General features: G+C 41.7%; 1 protein-coding gene across 3 annotated transcripts in view; it reads left to right on the forward strand.

Moving 5' to 3' along the window:
• The window catches only part of ZFYVE16 (zinc finger FYVE-type containing 16), a 33714-nt gene that overhangs the window by 8101 nt on the left and 4542 nt on the right, over positions 1-21071 (forward strand). For all 3 annotated transcript variants that reach the window (XM_055790513.1, XM_027784822.2, XM_027784823.2), the window contains exons 2-14: positions 860-968; positions 1152-3331; positions 9311-9407; positions 10305-10478; positions 11293-11444; positions 12841-13219; positions 13739-13861; positions 13955-14110; positions 14714-14938; positions 16706-16788; positions 18806-18910; positions 19789-19939; positions 20958-21038. In XM_055790513.1, the coding sequence (XP_055646488.1) occupies positions 899-968; positions 1152-3331; positions 9311-9407; positions 10305-10478; positions 11293-11444; positions 12841-13219; positions 13739-13861; positions 13955-14110; positions 14714-14938; positions 16706-16788; positions 18806-18910; positions 19789-19939; positions 20958-21038 (3976 nt within the window). In that variant the 5' untranslated portion in view covers positions 860-898. The remainder of the gene's footprint in view (positions 1-859; positions 969-1151; positions 3332-9310; positions 9408-10304; positions 10479-11292; positions 11445-12840; positions 13220-13738; positions 13862-13954; positions 14111-14713; positions 14939-16705; positions 16789-18805; positions 18911-19788; positions 19940-20957; positions 21039-21071) is intronic.

Below are 21071 nucleotides of genomic sequence, written 5' to 3' on the forward strand. Positions count from 1 at the left end.
TTTACCTGGCCTTGGAGGAAGGTTTAAGAGGATGACTTAAAGGCAGTTCATTAATCGTTGTAGGGGAGGAGTACTGACCTCAGCCTGCTCAAATGTGTTACAGCTCTGTTAACCAGCTGAAGCATGAGGAAGTTGTCTTATCTGCTGCATAGTTCCTGATATATTTTAGGGTTTAGCCTGCATTTAGTCTTATCTGAACCATCTAGTCAGAATTGAAAGTAAATCAAAGTTGATTAGTTGGATAGCTTGGGAACTAAGACAGCCTATTTCTTTGTGCCATGTTCACATGTTCAGTGTTGAACTGGTTGTCAGGTTTGGGCTCCCAAAGGAGACGTTTTCTTGGTGGCACTTCTGCCAACAGAAGGATACTTTATGTGCTTTCTGCTGCAGTTTAAAGCATGAAATGTCAGTAGGTGTCATGAAATTTTGTAGGCATCATTTATTTAAACAGTTCACTTGTGTTGCAAAGGTAATAATGGCTTATTTTGGATTTTTTTGCCTGTGAACTGGGCAGAGGAAAATGTATAGGGGGTCAAACTAGAAGATCCTAGTATCCTTTCTGGTTTTAAACTTTGTGACATTATAATTGTTTTCAAATGCGTTTGGTTTTAATAAGGCAGCTTCAGTTTCCTGATTTGAGGTGAATTTTGAGTGTACATAGTGTACTGAGTGTACTATAGAGCACATTCAGAGTACGTAGAGGCTGACACTGTTTGGTCATTCATTTTGTTTACATGGAGAGAGAAAGAAAGTGTTAATAAAAAGAAAAAATACTTCATAGAAGTTTCTTCTAATAATAATACTTTGACTTTGTAAACAGGAAAATGCTGTGAATGAAATGCTGTGTTTTTCTTTTTAGGTTTAAGAAGTCTAAAGCTTTGCTAGAACTGTGACTAGAATGGACAGTTACTTTAAAGCTGCAGTCTGTGACCTGGACAAACTACTTGATGAATTTGAACAAAATACAGGTTAGTTCCTGCACTACGTTGTTCACCAGCATAATGGTCAAATGACTGTTACCATGGAATTTGAAAGTAGCGTATGCTAAGTGAAAGCTTGCATTGATGAATAGATGGTATTTATAGGGAGTATATTGTGGAAATAGAAGAGTTTTATAAACTTTGCTTTTGATCTGTTTTTGCTTAAAATAGAGGAGTATGACTGCTACAGAACACCCCAAAATCCATATAACTCAAAAGACCTGGCACTTTCTTCACTTCTGGACTGCTTACAAAATGTTTACCCAACACCAAAACTGCAAGATGATGCTAACAACTGTATTTCATCAGAAGAAATCTGTCTAGCTAGCCACACTGGAACAAGTGAAGCACTTCTGAGTTGTTCACCACCAAATGAGAAGAGTGTTGCTGGACCTGATCTTTTATCCACTGTGGACAGTGGCTCCTTAAATGAAATTCAGGCTTCAAACCTGGGAAGGTGTAGTATACCTGTGTGTGATCTTGTTAATGACACAGGTAACTTAATCCATTCAGTGGCTGCTCATGAAGATACTCGAAAGTTGCAATCGGATGACTTCCAGTACAGTGAAGGTTTGATTGGCTTTGGCGTATCTTGCATACCTGTTGCTACTTGTGTGTCATCAGCTGCTTGCAGTAAGGTTTCAGGTACAGAGCAGAGTCATGGGAGCTCAATGCTACAAGATTCAGGACGTCTTAAAACAGAGGACATTGATCATTTAACTTCAAAACCAAACAGTTACGCTACAGCAAAGAACTCTGATCCATGTGATGACCAACACAGGACAGAATCTGTGAAGTGCAGTGAAGTGTTTGATCAGCTTGAACTAAGTGCTCACCTTAATACTGCAGGTGTCCCTGTAATGCTGCAGAATTCAGATGAGTACAATCCCAAAGATAAGAAAGCATACGAAAAATTGCCTTGTGAACCACAAGATGAAAGTGTATGCTCTGCAGTAAGCAAAGAGACGTACAAAAGAAGTGCCATAGAAAAAGCGGACTCAAAAGACGAGAGTAATCTTGAATCCATGCCTTCAGATCTGCCAAAGAGGCCTCAATCACACAAAGGCCCTGCACTATTACCTGGAAATTGTGTTTTGCCACGCTTCTCCCATCAAACAGGAGCTGAAGTAGAACTGCAAAAGGAAATCACGGAAGAGAATGTAGCTACTGAAGAATTTAGTAGCAATAAAATACTAAACAGTGTTTCAACTTCGTGTCCTTCAGTTGAGGATGTCCAGACATCACTGTCATGTCTTCCACTTCCTGTATCTATATGTGGTTCATCAGTTGTAACAGAAGAAAAAGTTAATCCTCTAACTCAAAATAAAACCATGGAGGTTATTAGTGATACATTAACTGTTCATGCTGAAAACTCTAAACTTGATCTCTCAAGTCGGGAATCCCGCAGAAACACTGACTTGCATGAACAGGAAGGACACATCGCTAAAATCAACGAAAGTATTATGGAAGAAAGTACAGATGGAGAGAAGTATGATACTGAGAATGCAGTTGATGACAGTGATTCTCAGCAAATCAAAGCTTTTGCTTCTGCTTTTCTAGAACACGAAGCTGAGCCGTATGGTATTGGTATAGACTCCTATTATAATGAAAGAATGAGCCCTATTATGGCTGACTTTACTGTTGAGGAGAATGTTATTAAAAGCGATACTCTAATAAGCGATGCTGAGCTTGATGATTTCTTGTATGGACAAAGTCTTCACTCCAATGTGTTCAAGTCTTCAGACAATGATAGTAACTTAATGGAAGTTGATGCAGATGAAGGGTATTTAAGAAATGTGGACAGCCTAGATTTCACACAGGTCACTGAGGACCACATGCAAGCAAAACTGGAGGAGATAATGAGCATTAATAATCTTGAAGTATCTCTTACTGCCAATGAGTTGGACTCTGCAACAGAAGAGAGTATGTTTCATATTCAGGATGTGACTGAGAGTGGTAGTGAAGCACTGGTTCCTAATGTTTGTACTGGAGGTGCAAGACCAAAGCAGTTGATTGGCCTTTCCCAAGGAGCTATTGGTCAGAGACAACTGAGTAGAACAGATGTACTTGAGAGAGAAAATCAGGGAACCTGTTCTGTTACCCCAGAAGCTCCTCCCTCAGGTGCCAGCATAATTGTTGATAAAAATTCTGACCCTGCACACTCTGGGAAAAGCAGCCCTGAAGCTGGAGGAAATCAAACATCTAAAAATGTAGAATCACTTAAAATACCTGCAGCTCTCTCAAGGAAACAACCATTGTGGGTTCCTGATTCAGAGGCACCCAACTGCATGAACTGCCAAGTCAAGTTCACGTTTACAAAAAGACGACACCACTGTCGTGCATGTGGTAAGGTAAGTTATTGGGGAACGGCCCTGTGTTACTGAAAGCAAATGAATATCTTATTGTGGGTAACTAAAATACACAAGGGAAAGAATATTGACAGAATTTTTCTATGCTTAAGGTATTTTATTAAAATTTTTTTTTTTTTACTTTATAGAAACTTAAAGGCTGTTGAAAAAGACTGATATTAATTAAGAAACATATGACCTTTTTTGTGAAAATAATTAAAGGAAAGTATGGGGAATGTTCTTACTTTATCTTCCATTAGTGGCTAGACCATTGTGTTTTGCATAGTACAAGGAAGATGACAGTGGATTATTTCATAGTAATCATAGTGAATTAGCTTTTTACTCAGCTTTTAAGTTAAGCTGAAGTATTTAAGCTTAAAAAATATTGAGGTGATGATCAGAATTCAGGTTAGTTGTTATAATAGTTGTAAAACACTCCATGAGTGTGAAAGGATTGCATTCTTTCAGGAGCTGTAACACCCATACCAGTGCAAAGGATTTACAACCTAAATCTGTCCTTTTGTGTGTTGGGATGTAGAGTTTTCCAGGGTTGTCATCTCAGGGGAAAACTATGCTACTTTTGTGGGGTGAATGGTACTCACCAACTTGGCAAGTAATCTGTAGAACCTTTTTCAGCCTGGGGTCTTCTGCAGTGAATAAGTAATGTCAAAGCTTGTTCTTAATCCAGATCTCTCTTGTGTGCTACTGTGGCTTACGCTTGTACTAGTGCATAACTGCAAATACTAACAACACTAATGAACTCATTTTTCAGTGTTCCTCTCTAGCTTTGCAGATGAGGAGATAGAACGAAGGCTGATGTCAGTACTTAATAAGCTTTTGCATCCACGGTGTTGAGAGGCATCTGGAGAGGCTCGTTAATTTTTTTCCTAGGATGCTTCTTCTAGCACTGTGTATTCAAAGCATAGTACTTGTTTACTTCAGCTGCAGTAAGCATGAACTAAAGAGGTAGGTTTGAATTTGGGTGCCAAGAAAATTAAAAATTCTTTGTGACAACCTGGAAGTCATTGAACTTAATCACTTGGCAGAATATTCTGTTGAAGTTTTGTAGCAGTTTAAAACAGTTCTTCAGAATATGTTTTGTTTTAGTTGTAAAACTGACTGACTTTAAGTTCCTTTTTACATTCATTGTGAAATTTCTTGCACCTTGTCTAGAGATGGGAATAAAGGCTCCCTTCGCTACACAGTCCTCTTTACAACCATTAGCTGTTAGTGTTGCTAATCTTGTGTGTTAACAGAGGAGGTTTTGCCAGTAGAACAGTGTCTTTAGAGGGAGCATCACAATGCGTGTTCATTGGGAGAATGAATGAAGGCAATACAGATTGTCTAAACTTTACAGACACTGAAGTGCTGTGCAGTTGTAACTCTGCCATAGCTTTTCTGATTGTGGAATAGCTTAACTTTCTGCCTTGTACGACTTTCTGCTTTTTTAATAGTATCTTCTCTTTAGGGAAAAAAAAAGCAGCATTCCTTGTGGACCTGTTGTGGGTTGTTGTGTTTTTAACCACTTGGATATAAGGATAAACTGGTAGGAATTTACAGTTGTCCTCTGTGGACAACTACTCTGAAAGACAATTGTGTAGTTTTCATGTGTCCTACAGCTTCTTTTTAATCAGAGAAAATGGCCACATTTGTGAATTCTGTTTTCTGTGCTGGAGGGAATGTGAGGTTGGTGGTCCCTGCTTTCTCTAACATCTGCAGCACTTGTGACAGACACCAAACAACTTTGTAGTTTTAGTTATTTGTCTCTTCTTGTGGTACACTTCTCTTCCTAGCTCAGCCAGAATCAATTTCTTTGCATGGCAGCCTCACCTTATTCTCCTTTCTCCCATTATGCAGCTGTCCCTTAGTATGTCTTGAACTTGCCTCCTGTGTGTTAGGACTAAGCTACCTCCTCTGCTGTGGGTCCCAGTGGCACCAAGTGTAAGAAGAGAATACCAATTACAAAGGATTGTACTGCTTAGCACTTGAAGCCCTGATGTGGTTTGTAATTGATTACCAATTAATATTCACCAGTTACATCCTTAACATCTTTACTGAGCATATGCATTTTCAGTTGAGGTAAATTATCTGTGACAGCTAATGCAGAAGCAATTGCAATAGTTGCTCTTTTGAGCTCATATTGTACTGATCACCTATTACTGTTTTTACAGTACATTTCCTACTTAAAGGACTTCACTTGTAATAATTTAATTTTTTTCTCTGTCACTACTGTTTGGGTTGTTTCCCTTTAATCCTCTCAGTTTTCCTGGGGTTAATCAGGAGAAGCAGAAGACTTTTTGTGTTCTTTCTACTTATTTAACTCTGGTCAGCAGTAGAAGGCTTCTGTCAGACCAAGGTTTGAAAAGATACCTCTTTGTAAAGGCCAGTACTGACTCTAGTAGCATCTGCATATAGCTAAAAATGGTGGGACTCTTTGAAAACTTCCAGGCCACCCTTAGAAGAACATAAGGGAAACGCAAAAAAAAGTACTAGATAGTTATGGGAACTCTTGCAGAAAACAGCTTTACTAGAGACATAATTCTTTGAGTGGGATTGTGCAGTGTAGGGCCTGCTAAAGAGACACAATTTTTTCCTCATCTCTGCTTAAAAATGGTCAGTATCCTGTTGGAATAGAAGAGCATATTCTATTCTCTCAAAGAAGTCTTCAGCAAGCTTTTGAAATACTTTAATGAAGGGAGCTAGTAACATAAAGGCAGCCATGCTTAGGAGCCTGCTTAGCCATATGTCCTGGGTTTGGCTGGGATAGAGTCAGCTTCCTCCTTTGTAGCTGGTACAGTGCTGTGTTCTGGATTCATTATGAGAATAATACACCGATGCAAAGTGATGCTTACTCTAAATCAGGAGCCTTTCAAGTTTCCTATTCTCTGCCAATAAGGAGGTGCAGAAGTAGCTGGGAGCAGACACAGCCGGGACAGGTGGCCAGAACTAGGTAAAGAGATACTCCATACCATAGGATGTCATGCCCAGTATATGTACTGGGGGTGGGTGGGGGGGTGGATTTGGCTGGGAGCTGCCGATCTCTGTGGGACAGCAGGCGGTGAGCAATGGTACTGTGCATCACTTGGGTTTTTTTCTTCCCCATGGATTTTATTCTTCTCTATTTCTCTCCATCACTGTTGTTGTTACTGTCCTTATTACTATTTTTACTTTATTTCGATTATTCAGCTGTTCACATCTCAAACCCATGCGTTTTACCTTTTCTCCTCGATTCTCCGCCACATCCGAGCAGGGGGTTTGAGAGTGATCGAGTAGCTGTCTGGTACTTAGTTGCCAGCTTATTCATGAGGTGGAAGAAGTAGCTTGGCATTTCATGACAAACTAATGATTGTTAGGGAGAGACTTGGTGCAGTGCACAGCGCTGCAAAGTCAGCCGATAAGGAATGCTATATGCTGGTATGAGACTAGATTGTTTTAACCGTTACCTGAATCCCCGTGGAGATTTCTTCAGAGACAATGCTATAGCAGTAAAGCAAATCTGACCCAAATCTGGGATTCAGTCCTTGTTCCTATCAGTGTTGTATAATGTAAAATAGTTATGGGATTAATAGAAGTAGGAGCAAATTTTGGAACAGGTGGTGCAACCCAGAATTCTTTTAATCACTCTGGATAAGAAATTTAATGTCACTTGTGTCCTCCTTGTTGCTGCTCTTTGTGTTGTTGTTGTTGTTGTGGGTTGTGTGGGGTTTTTTTCTGAAGGTTTCTCCATGAGAGATTGTATTGGGTTTGCATGGCAAGGTTTTGTTAGTGGAAGGCTGCAGGAGTGGCTTCTGTGAGAAGTTGCTGAAAGCTTCTCCCATGTCCGATGGAGCCAATGCTGGCCAGCTCCTAGACAGACCTGCTGATGGCCAAGGCCATCGGCGATGGTGGTAGTGCTTCTGAGGTAACATATTTAAGAAGGAGGGGGGAAAGAAGTGCACAACAAACTTCGGTGTAAGAGAGGAGAGAGAATATCTCAGAGCAGCAGCTATGCATACACCCATGGGTGGAGTAGGGGAAGGAGGTGCTCCAGGCACTAGAGCAGAGATTTATCTGCAGCCTGTGGGCAGGGCAGGGCCGGGCAGGGGGAGGCCGGGGGGGACCGGCCCGGAGCAGAGCCCCCCCGGCAGGGCAGGGCAGGGCCGGGCAGGGGGAGGCCGGGGGGGACCGGCCCGGAGCAGAGCCCCCCCGGCAGGGCAGGGCAGGGCCGGGCAGGGGGAGGCCGGGGGGGACCGGCCCGGAGCAGAGCCCCCCCGGCAGGGCAGGGCCGGGCAGGGGGAGGCCGGGGGGGACCGGCCCGGAGCAGAGCCCCCCCGGCAGGGCAGGGCAGGGCCGGGCAGGGGGAGGCCGGGGGGGACCGGCCCGGAGCAGAGCCCCCCCGGCAGGGCAGGGCAGGGCAGGGCCGGGCAGGGCCGGGCAGGGCAGCCCGCGGGCAGCCCAGGGCCGGGCAGGCCGTGCCCCCCGCCCGGGGAGGGCCCCGCGGGGCAGGGCAGCACACGGTGTGTGTCAGGGCCGGGGGGATCTCTCCCCGCCCTGCCCTGCTGTGGCCGGCCCCAAAGGCCCCCGGCTTCCCCCGGCGGAGCCCGCTGTGCCGGGAGGGAACTGCCGAGCGCTCTCCCTGCCCGGGCCTCGCCCCACCAGCCGGGGGTTACAGGGGCTCTGCCCGGCACCGCGCGGGGGGCGCCGGCGGCCGGCAGCGCCGGGCACCGCGGGCGGCCGGGACAGCCCGGCACAGATTAAGCTGCAAGACTTGAATATTAGGCTGCAGAGTGTTTTGAATCAAACAGTTATTTCTTGGGAGTTTTCTAATCCCTGTGCAATTGTATACCAACTGCTTCAAGCTGCAAACTTCAAAGAATTTTTTTAAAATACCAGTTTTACCTACTATTTTGAGTGCTTCTGGCCTTATGTGATTAGATGTGCTCACAGCAAGAAATTTTAGGTGCTGTTCTGTTTCATAACTGCATCGGAGAGAGTATTGGCTAGACCAAAGTGCTTAGCCATATGGTGTGCGTGTTCCTGGTGACATGTGGAAGGTTGATTTGTAGACATCTAAGGATTGCTTGGGTCCAGCAGAAATACCTAACAAATTTCAAAAGCTTATGGTACGCATAGGTTGTGGTACAGTTTTTGGAACAGGATAGGAAGAACGCCTGATCAAAAGCAGGCTTGGCAGACTTTGTGGCTTGGCCCAAATTGTGGAGATTCCTAATCATAGCAGCATAGAATGGTTTGGGTTGGAAGAGACCTTTAAATATCATCTAGTCCAACTTCCCTGCTGTGGGCAGGGACATCTCTCACTAGGCCAGGTTACTCAGAGCCCTGTCCAAACCTGGCCTAGAACGCAGCCCATGACGGGGCATGTCCATAGCCTCTCTGGGCAGGCAACCTGTGTCTGTGTCTCACCACCATCATAGTGAAAAGTTTCTTCTTTACATCCAGTTGAAATCCACCAGCTTTCAGTTTATAACTATTGCCCCTTGTCCTGTCATTGTAGGCCCTGGTAAAAGATCTCTCTCCATATTTCTTGTAAACCCCCTTTATATATCGAGAGGTTGCAAGGAGTTCTCCCTGCAGCCTTCTCTTTTGCAGGCTGAACAACGCCAGCCCTCTCAGCCTGTCTTCACAGGAGAGGTGCTCCAGCCCTCTGGTCATCCTTGTGGCCCTGCTGTAGACCTGCTCCAGGTCCATGTCAGTCCTGTGCCAAGGGCCCCGGAGCTGGACTTTTTTTAAAGTATTAAAAAGGTATTAAAAAGGCTTTTTAATAAAAACCTTTTTAGTCTAGTGCTTTCCCCTCTCCCCAGACAGGATTGTAAGATACATGTGCTACAGCTGGTTTTCTCCTTGCCTACTTCCAGAAAAGCGCATGCATGCTTAATATAATGCAATCTGTTTTAGTAAAAGGAGTAAATAATAACAGGAACTTAATTCAGGAAATACTGGGATTTTGTCTATAACATTTTATTCAATCTCTTTCTGGTTCAGGTTTTTTGTGGCAGCTGTTGCAAACGGAAGTGCAAGCTACAGTACATGGAGAAGGAAGCAAGAGTCTGTACAGGCTGTTTTGATGATATTAATAAGGGTAAAACTTTCTTTTGAGTAATTGAAGTAATCATTAAAGAATAGGTATGGCTAGTGTCTCTTTAACCTTTGCTCTTTTGGGGGAGCTTCACTACTTTAATTGGTGTATATTGTCCTATTCCTGAGATGGAAGAAGGAAGAGAATAATTGTACCTTAGTTGGATTTCAGTTCTTTTAAACTTAGAATAGCAAGCTGATTGTTTTTTATTTAAGAAAAAAAAAAGTAGGTTTGAATTCTGGAGGACTAAATATAAAGTTACGCTATTTGGTCGTCTGTAGCAGGAGTATAGCAAAGGACCATCTCTCCACAGTAGCCTTCTGTGTGTTTCAGGGCCATGCTTCTGCATATTTTCACATGTTGTTTGCCCATTCCATGTAGCTTTCTGTCCTGGTATTTTCACAAGTCACTTAAAAGTACTACAGGAGTTGAATCGTAAGGTAAGCTTTTCTTAACTGAAAGCTTTAAGCATGGATGCTTATTGAAACATCAGGAGAAAAAACAGAACTCCTGATTATTGATGTTTAAATAACAAGTTGCAAACATACCAGATTTTTAATATGCCACCTGGATGGACTTTGACTTGATAAATGTGATACATGTATTTGCACCAGGGTCCAGGGATCATATGGTTCAGTGTGGTCACTGCAACAGTAGCAAGATGTACAAGGAGGTCTGTTTCTGCGTTAGGAAGGAATTAGGCAAATGTGCAAGTCAAAAATAAGAAAATGTGACTTTTCTTTTGCACAGTAGCTTGAGTGTTCATTTTTCATAGCTAGCTCACAAATTGTGCACTGCTCTTGCAAAAAAACCCCAACAAACCAAAGCCACCCATAATACTGCACTGCAAAGGAAATTTAATCAGTTCTGAAGTCTTAAAAACTAACCACATTTTTTTAGCCCAGGCACTTGAAAGGATGATGAGTCCAGCTGGTCCTGTCCCCAGTTCCAGTACCTTCCCAGAGTATTCTGCTGATCCACGTTTGGAGGAAGCCCAGATATCTGGTAGTGCTAGCTCTCCTTCACTTTCTGCATTGTTACCTGTCTCAGCACTTAAACAACCTGGTATTGAAGGTATGCTAAATGTAGTAGAATATGTCTAACACTTTCTGGATCTCTTTGGAAAGAGTTGTTTATGGCATCATGGATGCAGACTTAGTGTAGTGATATTTTTTTGTGGGAAATGGAAACTCTGTGATCTGGGACATGGGGAAGTTACTTGTAGTAACCAGTTCTGATGCTGTGTAGGAGTTCGACCAAGTCTGTCTTAAGTCTCTGTTTATTAAATGTGGATGTTACGGGGTTTTGTCATTGTTTTCTGTTGATATTGTAATTTTTGTGTGTGTGTGGATAGATATTATTGTCATTTTTATAGAGCCTAGGAGGTCTCTGGCTTGTGTTGCAACTGCCAAGCTTATAGTAAAACCAAAAAGTAGTTGTTTAGATCAGAGTTGCTAGGGAGCAGTAGGAGTTCATTCTCCATTTAAATACAAATGATTAGTGACTGAGTAGTGACTTTATTCCACTTCAACATCTGATCTCCTTCAATGAAAAATAGGAGTAAGCTAACCTTTTACAGTGTGTTTCATCTTTTAGTTGTCATACGCACTTCATTCTTACTTTACTACAGAGGGAAGATTGAGAAAGTAGCCTGCGTTAGATAGGAATTGATAGATTTGACTATAGTGTGGCAGCTTCATCTGCAAGTACGAGATTTTTCTTGCCTGTATTTGTGTGACAGGAGACTGGCTGATGTCAGACTCCCTACTTGTGCTTGGTTCCAGTAAACATGGTCTCTGGGCAGAGAAGGAGCTTCATTTTTATCCCTTGCAGCTGTTAGAACAGTACAATAATATAAAGTCAGTATTGTTTTTTTAACCTGTCCTAGGGCTGAGCCAGAAAGAACAGAGGAGAGTTTGGTTTGCAGATGGCCTTTTGCCAAATGGTGAAGTGGCAGATACGACAAAGCTTTCATCTGGAGCAAAGAGATCATCACAGGACTTAAGTCTAGGAAACCCTGACTTGGGAGAGATGCATATGGTATGTATTAAGAAGTATCTCTGGGTGCACAAATACCTCTTGAAACACCTTTCCTTGCTACTGAGGGGACCCCTTACTTACAATAATATGACTTTTTCTTCAGACCTTTTGGAATCTGAGCCAGTATTTGACTTTTTGGGTGGGGGGTGGGGGGTGTGACTGTGAAGTCTTTGGGTTGAAATATTCTGTAGACAGTACATCACAGGAAACCATGTTTGTTTTGGGGTGTATGTGAACTTGAAGTGTGGCAGAAAATTAGTAAAGCTGACAACCAGACCAGATCATTACTATTTGTATATGGAGGATCTGAGCAGTTGCTAGGTGTATAGCAGGTAAATCAACCTTAGTTCATGAAGAGTGGGTAATAGTAAATGTGACCTCATTTGAGCAAGGAAGGACTCCAGTAAGTTGCAGTAATCCAAAGGTATAACCTGTTTTCCATTTTGGGGGAAGAGTAGGATCCTTTCATTTGCAAAAGATGAACAATGTCTAAAATTAAAAGCAGCCAGGACAAAGTGAGTGGGAAACAATTAGTTGATGGTTTTTGTATGCATCTTCAGGAGCTCAAACAAAACAGCCCAAAAGCAAAGGAGGTACTTTACCAGGTAGCACAGAATCTTGAGTGTGCTGCCACAGGATGATATGAAGAAGGTCAAAAGTATAAAGTGATAGGAAATGCCAGCAAGCAAATTCATAGGGAAGAATTCTGTTAGAGGCCAGTTTAGTCATGGTTTTGTCTGTGTGTTTGTGGAGTGTAATTTTTGGAGTGTCTTTTTTTATTTTGTATCCTTCATTTTTATTTTTCTGGCATGTGTGTTTTCTAAGCAGAGGATTTGCTGGAAGTGGATGCCATAGCAGAAGAACTGTTAACAGGACAAGTTAGAGTTGTTTGTTTTTCTTCTTGTTGCAATGGAAAAATCTTCTCTCTTGAGATAGGATGCAGCTCTGACATACTTCAGAGATTGCAGTGCACCTATTGATGTGTTTGGTCTGAGTTTTTTTAATGACAGCTCATATCCGGATGTGCCTATGCTCATAGCTTGTCATATCCATTTCACTGGGGAAGCGGCGTGGTTTTAACTCCAAACTAGAACTGAATCAGGGTGTGAAATGCTAAAGTTAGCTGTTGATACCTGGTGTAGAAATCAATTACATATCTTCACCTAATGTAACTTCTGAAGAAGTGAGGGGGGAGGGAGGTGTGTGGGAGTGCAGGGGGCGGGAAGGAAGATCCAGGAGAAACATGGTGGCTTTCTTCTTGTTTAGAGGGAAATGCATTCTCAGTATTTGTGATGGATTTCTTTCTCTCTTTGCTTCTAGAAGGCTGGTAATGAAAGTTTAGCTTGTTGTGAGACAAGAGTGTAGATACCTTTTTTATTTTATTTCTTCTTCATAGGCTGCAAACCCAGAGGAAGGTGACATGTTAACTGATGTAAATCCAAAACCTAAGGAAGAAATTGATACTACTACAAGAATAGAGGGATTGTGTCTTCCTGTTCCTTCAGATGATGCACAGCAGGCCGTTCCAGGCCAGAATGAGGTGGTACAGAGTTGTTCATCTGTGCCTCTAGCAACAGAAGAAAGTTCTTCTGTGGCAGAGGCTGAGAAGACTAGCTGCAGTTCAGTTGATCAGACTACAAGTGATATGCCTGCTAGTCCTTTGAGTTACAGAGCCCTATGTGGTCTTGAAAACTGTGTCCGTAAAGAGACAAGCCTTGTTCCTGATGGAGATACACTGCCTCCACTTTTGCTTGCAGTGGGTAAAAAAGGAAAAGGTAAAATATGAGAAAATTATTAATATTTCATCACTTGATGCAAGATTTCTAAATAGGAGCTTGTGTGTATCACTTGTATTTTAATACAGTTCTAATCTTTCATTTATTTGCTGCCTGTTGGATTGTTGGGTAATGAGCATGCGTTACTAAAAAGGTCAATATGTTCTGAAAAGAACACTTCATCATTTAAATGCATTATAGTAGCAACTGTGCTCATTGATGGTAACTGACAGTACCAGCATATGGACGAGGAGACAGCATCCACAGTTCGTCAGTAATTACCAAAGGAGTGGTAGCCCGAGTTTGCACCTTTGTTACAAGTTACTGCTTTATTTTCACATGCTCCTTGAGTCTTAGGGTAAGCTGTTCATTGTTGATCTGTAGCTATTCTCTGTTTGAGAATCATTGTTGCACACTGAGATAGGAGGATGGGACAGTCTTTGATGCACTATGATCTTTAATTTGTGTTTTAAGTGGTTGGCTGACATGTTGAACTAATTTGGGTGTTAATTTATTTAGATCCTCTAGTAGAAGAACGTCCATCTCACCAAAAGGTCACCTTGCTTCTTGTGGAGGGAGGTCCCCATCCATTAACTTTTATCCTAAATGCAAACTTTCTTGTGAATGTCAAGCTAATAACTTGTAAGTCATGCATGTTTTCTTTTCCATTAAATCCAGCTTTCTTTTTCTGACTGTAAAACAGCATTAGTATGGTGTCTGTCTTTTTAATTAAAGATTCTTCAGAAAAGTGCTGGTACTTCTCAACAAATGGACTACATGGTTTGGGTCAGGCAGAAATTGTCATTGTGTTGAAGTGTTTGCCAGATGAAGAGATTTTTCCTAGAGAAATATTTAAATTATTTATTGGCATCTATAAGGATGCAATGAAAGGTATGTAACTTCAACGTATTAGTTCTTTATTTTATAGTGTGTTCTTGCTGATCTTTAAAGCTGGAAGTTGACATGTAACTTTTCTTGAAGTATTTGTATGTAATGATCCTGTTGAAAAACCCTGCAGTATTAGCCTTGGGTTTTAAACAAATGACAGGAAGAAAAAAATTGAAATTTTTTTGTTTCATACACTTCTTTAAGTCAGGATTTTTGTCGTTATTTACTGATAGTATGTTGGAGATTCTGGGTGTAAGTCCTTGAGTCTGTGGTTTAGGACATCTGGAACTTCATCTGTAGACGTCCAAACGCTCTTACGTACATAAATAGTTGAGGTCTGTTAATCAAAGGTCATCAGTTAGTATGTGCTGGAGCATTGCACACTTCGGGGGTTTTGGCATTTGTTTGGGAAAACCTACTTTTTTAGTTAGCAGATATGGAGCACTCAGTCTGTGGGTTTAGATGTCTGCAGACTTTCTGAAAAATGTGAGATGTACCATAGGACTTGCAAGCCTTTAGGAGACGGCTAGTTAGGACAGTTTCCTTGATGGTAGTGTACTACTTCTCCAGATGTGCAAAGACTCTCCTCTGTCTCTCTTCCTACAGGAAGGCTAATAAGAAACATGGAAAACATAACTTGTACTGAAAACTTTCTCGGCAACAAAGAGCATGGAGGATTCCTGTTTGTTTCCCCAACGTTTCAGAAACTTGATGACCAAATTCTACCAGATAACCCTTTCCTTTGTGGCATTCTCATCCATAAGCTGGAAATACCCTGGGCAAAAGTTTTTCCCATCCGTTTAATGTTGAGATTGGGAGCAGAGTATGGGGGTAAGTTTTAATGCTTGAAGTAGCTGGATAAATGTAAAATTCCCCTTGGAAAATACTGGTTTTCTCAGACACGCAAGATATTTAAAATCACCATTGCAGTGTTTGTATGTTACGCTTGTGTAAGGCTGGTGTTCCATACATGTGAAGCTACCTGTTCAGACACTTGGGAATTTACACTGTCCTGCTAGACTTCCTTGATTGGATTTGGTTTTTCGCCTCAGCTGATGAGAAAGCTAAGTAACCAAAACTGACAGTCGTAAAGTATCAGAATGCCTGACTTCTGTTGTCATAGAAGGATTTGAAGGAAGTTCACAAGGCCAGTTTACAACTCTGACAAATTGATTTTTTTAATTGTTACTGAGATGGTGTATGCTGGCAAAACAATACTGCTTCATGAACAGAATAAAGGTATTTGTTGCTTATAAGGGTAACTTACTCATTAATACATTTGGAATCTCCAGGCCTGTAAAAATGCACAAGGCATTCTTTCAAAGTGAGGTGGATAGAGAGCATGTAAATGTGCACCACCAGAGGTTGTGCAGTGACACAGCCTCCATGTGGGAATTAACCCTCCACAGTCTGTTGCAGGCTCTCCCAACGAGATTTACATTGAATGCTCCAGGCTCACCGGAGGAGGAGTGTTTATGCAGATTCCCCTTGCCTTGAAGAACAGATAAAGCTAGGTGGAGCCAGACCTGAAAGAGGATACTGTCCTGAATGCCTTCTAGAGTTGCTTGTGGAGTTGCTTGAATAATGCAGACATTTAATTTAGTGATGTAGGTGCTGTTTTGTTTGTTGTTGCACTGCTGCTTATGGTGTAGAGAGCAGGAGTTCAGAGAAGGTGCAGCGTACAGCAGTTGCTTAAGTGGAATGGATTTCTAAAATGTGTCATACACAGCTTTCCTGACCTGAAGACATTTGTGATTAATAAGCCTACCATGCTAGAAGCTGCAAGTCCATAAATAGGTATCACTTGTTCATTTATAGATTTTTTTTGAGTCAATAGCAGATTTCTGCTGGCCAGGCTTCTGTCTGTGTGTTGACAAGGCTGGTGGCTTCTTTCACTCTTCTTTCTCTTACCAAACTACTTGTCTTTTTTTTTTTCTTTTTCTTTTCCCCCTCTTTAACCCATTTTGCATCTTTGACCTTACAGGCCTGACTTTGCTATGTTATTTGTTTTCTTTTCAAATGGCTTCATACTGTGGTCTGCATCTCATTGCATTCCCTTGTTTCCATCTGCATGTGTTTCCCATTGAAGCGATGGGACTTTAAAGCCTGTTGCTTTGTATGAACATCCTCGCTCACTCTATTTTTGCTTATTGATATGAAGTGGTACTTCACTTTGTATTATAGGATATTAATCTGTGTGGTGTTCTTGTTCAAGCAACTACGAAGCCTTGCAACCCCTCCCGCAGCTGTTGACCCCAAGCCTGAGCTGAGGATGTTTCTGTCCAGACCACCTATTGCAAGAAACGTAGCTGAAAAATCACATGAAACAGCCATAAGTCTGCCACAAAATAACTGCCACTAGGAGAGTGATTCTGTGCAATGACATTGCAGTAGGATTTGACTATAGGTGGGGAAGCCATGCAGTGGGCTGAAGCACAGTCTGACAGAGGATCAGGTGGTGACTAGTTCCTTTGGCTGGTCAGATACTGAGCTTAAGAAACATCAGCTGCAGCTGAAAATAAATACTTGGATTAGCGAGTTCTACAGTTGTTCGTAGGTGGATGTGACCTTTTCTTTTCTCTTTCACCCCGACCATAGTGTATCCAACTCCTGTAGTAAGTTACAGGCACCGGAAGCCACTCTTTGGAGAGATTGGACACACAATTATGAACCTACTTGTTGTGAGTAAATGTTTTATTCTCTTCCCTTCCAGTTGTAACTCTAGGTGATGTAAAATACCCTCAAAACTCCAGTTCTTGAAAGCAGAGTTATTTTTGGCAAAGATACAGGAGTAATATTTTTGTCCTTCAGACCTGACTGGAAACTTCCTTACCAGAGAGGGTGAGCAAGTTAGGAGAGCTTTATCTTTCACGTTATGTTGTTGCACATCAGTTCTGGTAGTAAGAAATAGCTTTCAATGAACGAGAAGAATTCACGCTGAAGCTGGTAGCAATCATCATCTGGTTGCATTTTCCACTTCCAGGCGTTGGTGTGGTGCACGAATTGTAGTCTTAAGTCCAACTTTTTTTTTTTTTTTTAAATGTGAAGAAGGGCTTGGCAGGCAGATGCTGTGGTCTCACTGTGATGGTAAGTTTGTGTGACAAAGTAATTACTCTTATCACAGTTAACCAGTGTGACTGTCATATGTGTAGAAGTTTTTGGCAAAATGAGCCAAGTACACAAAGTCTGGAGTTTATGCCGTTCCCTGAGGGAAGTTTTTCCTCTGTTACCCGAATAATTTGGTTTAAACTTCCAGTAAGCTTTTATTTCCTGACCAGTAACCTTCCTCTTCGGATACTTACATAGAACTTGTCCTTAATGCTATGATGAAAAGTGCTGTAAGGCTATGGCAAGAATTGCCTGTATTGTTTAGGTAATCACCAAGTCCTCTCCTAAGGGTTCCAGGACTATTTGCAGCTGTGATGAAGGACCATTTGCAGCTGCGATGACACTGCAGTCTTTGGCCCCTCTTTCCTTCTTGCTGCTGTCCATATAATTACATAGGGCATCAATCAGAGGAGTTGCACCATCTAAAAAACAGCATCTTTCTCCTCAGTGGAGGAATCTTATATTTTGGTTCCGTGAGCCAGCTCCCTTGCCAACTGGTGAAGCACTAGTACCAATGTGGAATTGCATCTGCAGTCTTCAAGGAATCTTGCTGTTGTGCTGCTGGTGAAAGGGACTTCTGTGGAGTTTATGTTCAGCTGGATTTGAGTTACTCTGGTTCTACATAGCTGTTTCTGTAGTGCCAGCTTGAAGCAGGCGGTGGGATTAGGTGCTTCTTGGCAGAACTACTTCTTTTGACACAGTAGGAGTGTTAATCATAAGGTGACTGCAGAGTGTTCTTGGTGTTGCGTAGTTAACTAGCGGTGGTGCAAATCCTCAGTGAAGGATTGTGTAAAATCTTGTACCATGCAAGCGACTGAGGAGTGGCAAATGATGGAGGCAGGGGGCACCTGTGATGTAGATCCTTAAGATTGCCAACACAATGCCCATTCCATTGAAACTTCCAGTGCAGTGAGGTATGTTCATAAATACCCTTCTTGGTAAAGCAGAGCTGATTGAGGAAGGTACTGATAACCTGGCTCAGGTGATAACAAGAGCCTTTGCTAACCTCTTCTCAGCTGAGCTAGTAAAGGCACATGAAACCATTTTATACCTCTTGTCATTCTTCAGGGATAGAACAGGGTAGGGAAATGTTGCAGAAGAGGCTGAGATGATGGATGTTAATGGCTGTCAGAGAAAAGTGTAAGGAACAGTGCGGTACTTGAGCTATAACCACACAAGTTAGAGCTGTAGGTGTCAGGGTGTGAGCCTGGAAGCAAACTAACCTAGATGGTGGCTTCCATGCTTTTGCTTTTCCATCAGAGTGAGGGTGTTGAAGTATTGTGTTCCCTAAAACACTCTTAAGACCCTAATGTGCATGAAGTGGCCATAGTCTAAATAACCCACTGGTAAGTACAGCAACCTTGGTCAGTGCTGTAAATTCATTAATGTGTTCACTAAGGTACCCTTCATGTACACCCCAGCAGGAAAAACGTGATCACCAAGTCTTTAGCCACCCTGAATGTCCTTACTGTTTTAGAAGTCTTAGAGATGTAATGTATTTAAAGTACTTTTATCTAGGTGATATTTGTTGTAAAAGGTAAGAAAATTATACTTGATTGTCTGCTAGCGTAAAAACTTTGCCTGTTACAGGACCTTAGAAATTATCGGTATACTTTGCATACCATAGACAACCTGTTTGTTCATGTGGAAATGGGTCGAAGCTGTATTAAAATACCCCTAAGGAAGTATAATGAGGTGAGTAAAACAATCTTTCTAATCCAAACTGCTTTAGTCTTTATTTTCCATACAATACCAGTCACGTCTTTAATGTGAACTGTAAAAAAGCGGGAGGGGAAAAAAAAGAAAATAAAAAGGGATTGGGAGTGGTTCTTCTAGATGGTAGTGAACTTTTTATTCTGCAGTGAGTTTCCAGCAGTCTGGCAAGTGAGTTCTCCACTTGATAGCAGCTCTCTGGATTACTTTGCTATTTGCTGTGCAGAGGACTCTTTGAAGTTTGAGCTGATAGAAGCATGTGATGGGGGGAGGGGGTGGCATGAAATTGTCTGAGCAGACATTTCCATCTTCCTGGATATGTTGGAAGGTGGGTAATGATAAGCGAAAAGTTGAGCTTTAGGATCAGTGTTAAATGCAGACAAATCAGCGGTTTCTATGAAGTCTTTTAGCATGTATTGTCAAGGATTCTCTCTGACACATTTCCTGCTGATGGTGTTTTGCTTAACTCGGAAAGAAAAAATGAAAAAATCTTGCCAGTGTGATTTTTACTACAAATTACTCACTCCAGCTTTAACAGAAAAAAAAAACCTGAATAATAAACTGTGTGAGGCTTAATGCACATTTTAGCCTTAAGGCCAATGGAATTCCTACAAGTGATACTCTGTACTGTCCAGTGGTACTCTGACTTAATCCCTGTCAACTGAAGTAGCATTTTTGAGCGTGCTTAGTGTTCCTCCAGCTAGTCATGGCAAACTGCATTGTTCAAACTCCCTGGAACTAACTTAAGTGCATAGTTCTTGAGCTTTGTTTTGTTCTTGGGGTTTTTCCAGTGTTTTGTCTTTAAAATGAGTACCGCAAAGTGAGATTTGTCCATTTAATGTCAGATTTTATGTTGACAGGTAATGAAGGTCATCAGTTCTTCTAATGAACATGTAATTAGTATTGGAGCATGTTTTAATACTGAAGCAGACTCTCACTTAGTCTGTGTGCAGAACGTGCATGGCCTTTATCACACACAAGCAGTCAGCGCTACTGGACATCCTAGGAAAGGTAAGCTGTCTTGTTTGACCTGTGGAGAAAAACTGTATTTTTAGAGCAGAACTGTAAGTTCACTTCTAGCCTGCAAGGAAAATAAGTATTCCAAGTCAGTTGTTGAGAGCAAAGGTTCAGTATTCAAGCACCACAGTAATTTAAATGCCAAATAAAGTGTTGCTGGTTTCTGTCAACACTTAGCTGCTTTTTACAGCTGCTGTATTAAATGGAGATTAATACTTTCTTCCTCATTGTTTCCAGAATGCTACTAATACAGCTTACGCTTTCAGACGGAGACTCCTTACGTAATTCAAAATCTAAATTTAATATTAGCATGAATTGTGTGCTGTATTTTACGTAAGTAAACAAATAGTCTCCATAACTGAGTGCATGGAAGTAACATGGAGGTAACAGTGAGTTTTTCTGTACAACACCTAGCAAACTGGTAATGACCACCTTTACAGAGAGGAGTGGAGACAGGTACCTAAGAGAGAGGTGCAACTAACATGTGAATGCGAAGGTCCATAGCATGGGAATTCACTTGTGTCATCTTTTATTTCAGTTGCTTTCAGTACTGCTGAAAATGAGCTAAACTTAAGGAATATCTTCTGTAAATAAACTAAATTTACAAGCCAAGTAGCCTGTCTGTTTTAAAGGACAGAAAGAACCAAACGCCAACCAACCAGCAGACCAAGCAAAAACCTGCACCACTGTTTCTTCAACCATGTCTCCTCTTTGTATACAGAGCTTTTTCTGGCTTGCCTGTGTTGGCTCACTGCTGATATCTTAGAAGGATGCTGTATGTGCTTACAGAATAAATCAACAAAGCTGGTCTGTTTTGCCAAGGTCTGACTAGGAAAATTTCTTCTTTCCTTACAGAGTGTGGTGTCCTGTCAGTAAGGGATTTCAGTTAGCAGTTTCAGTGTAGAAGTACCTTTTTTGCCTGTCTTTTTAAAAAGGAATGCAAGTTAAACATTAGTAATGACAAACGTGAGTGATATGAAGTGGGTACTCACTTTCTTCCTACGTTTTATAGTTACAGGTGCAAGTTTTGTGGTGTTTAATGGAGCCTTAAAAACATCTTCAGGATTTTTAGCTAAATGCAGTATAGTTGAAGGTGAGAATTTTCTCCTGTGTGGTTTCCTTGTAA

Source organism: Falco peregrinus, chromosome Z (genome assembly GCF_023634155.1).
Source record: "Falco peregrinus isolate bFalPer1 chromosome Z, bFalPer1.pri, whole genome shotgun sequence".
Lineage (NCBI taxonomy): Eukaryota > Metazoa > Chordata > Aves > Falconiformes > Falconidae > Falco > Falco peregrinus.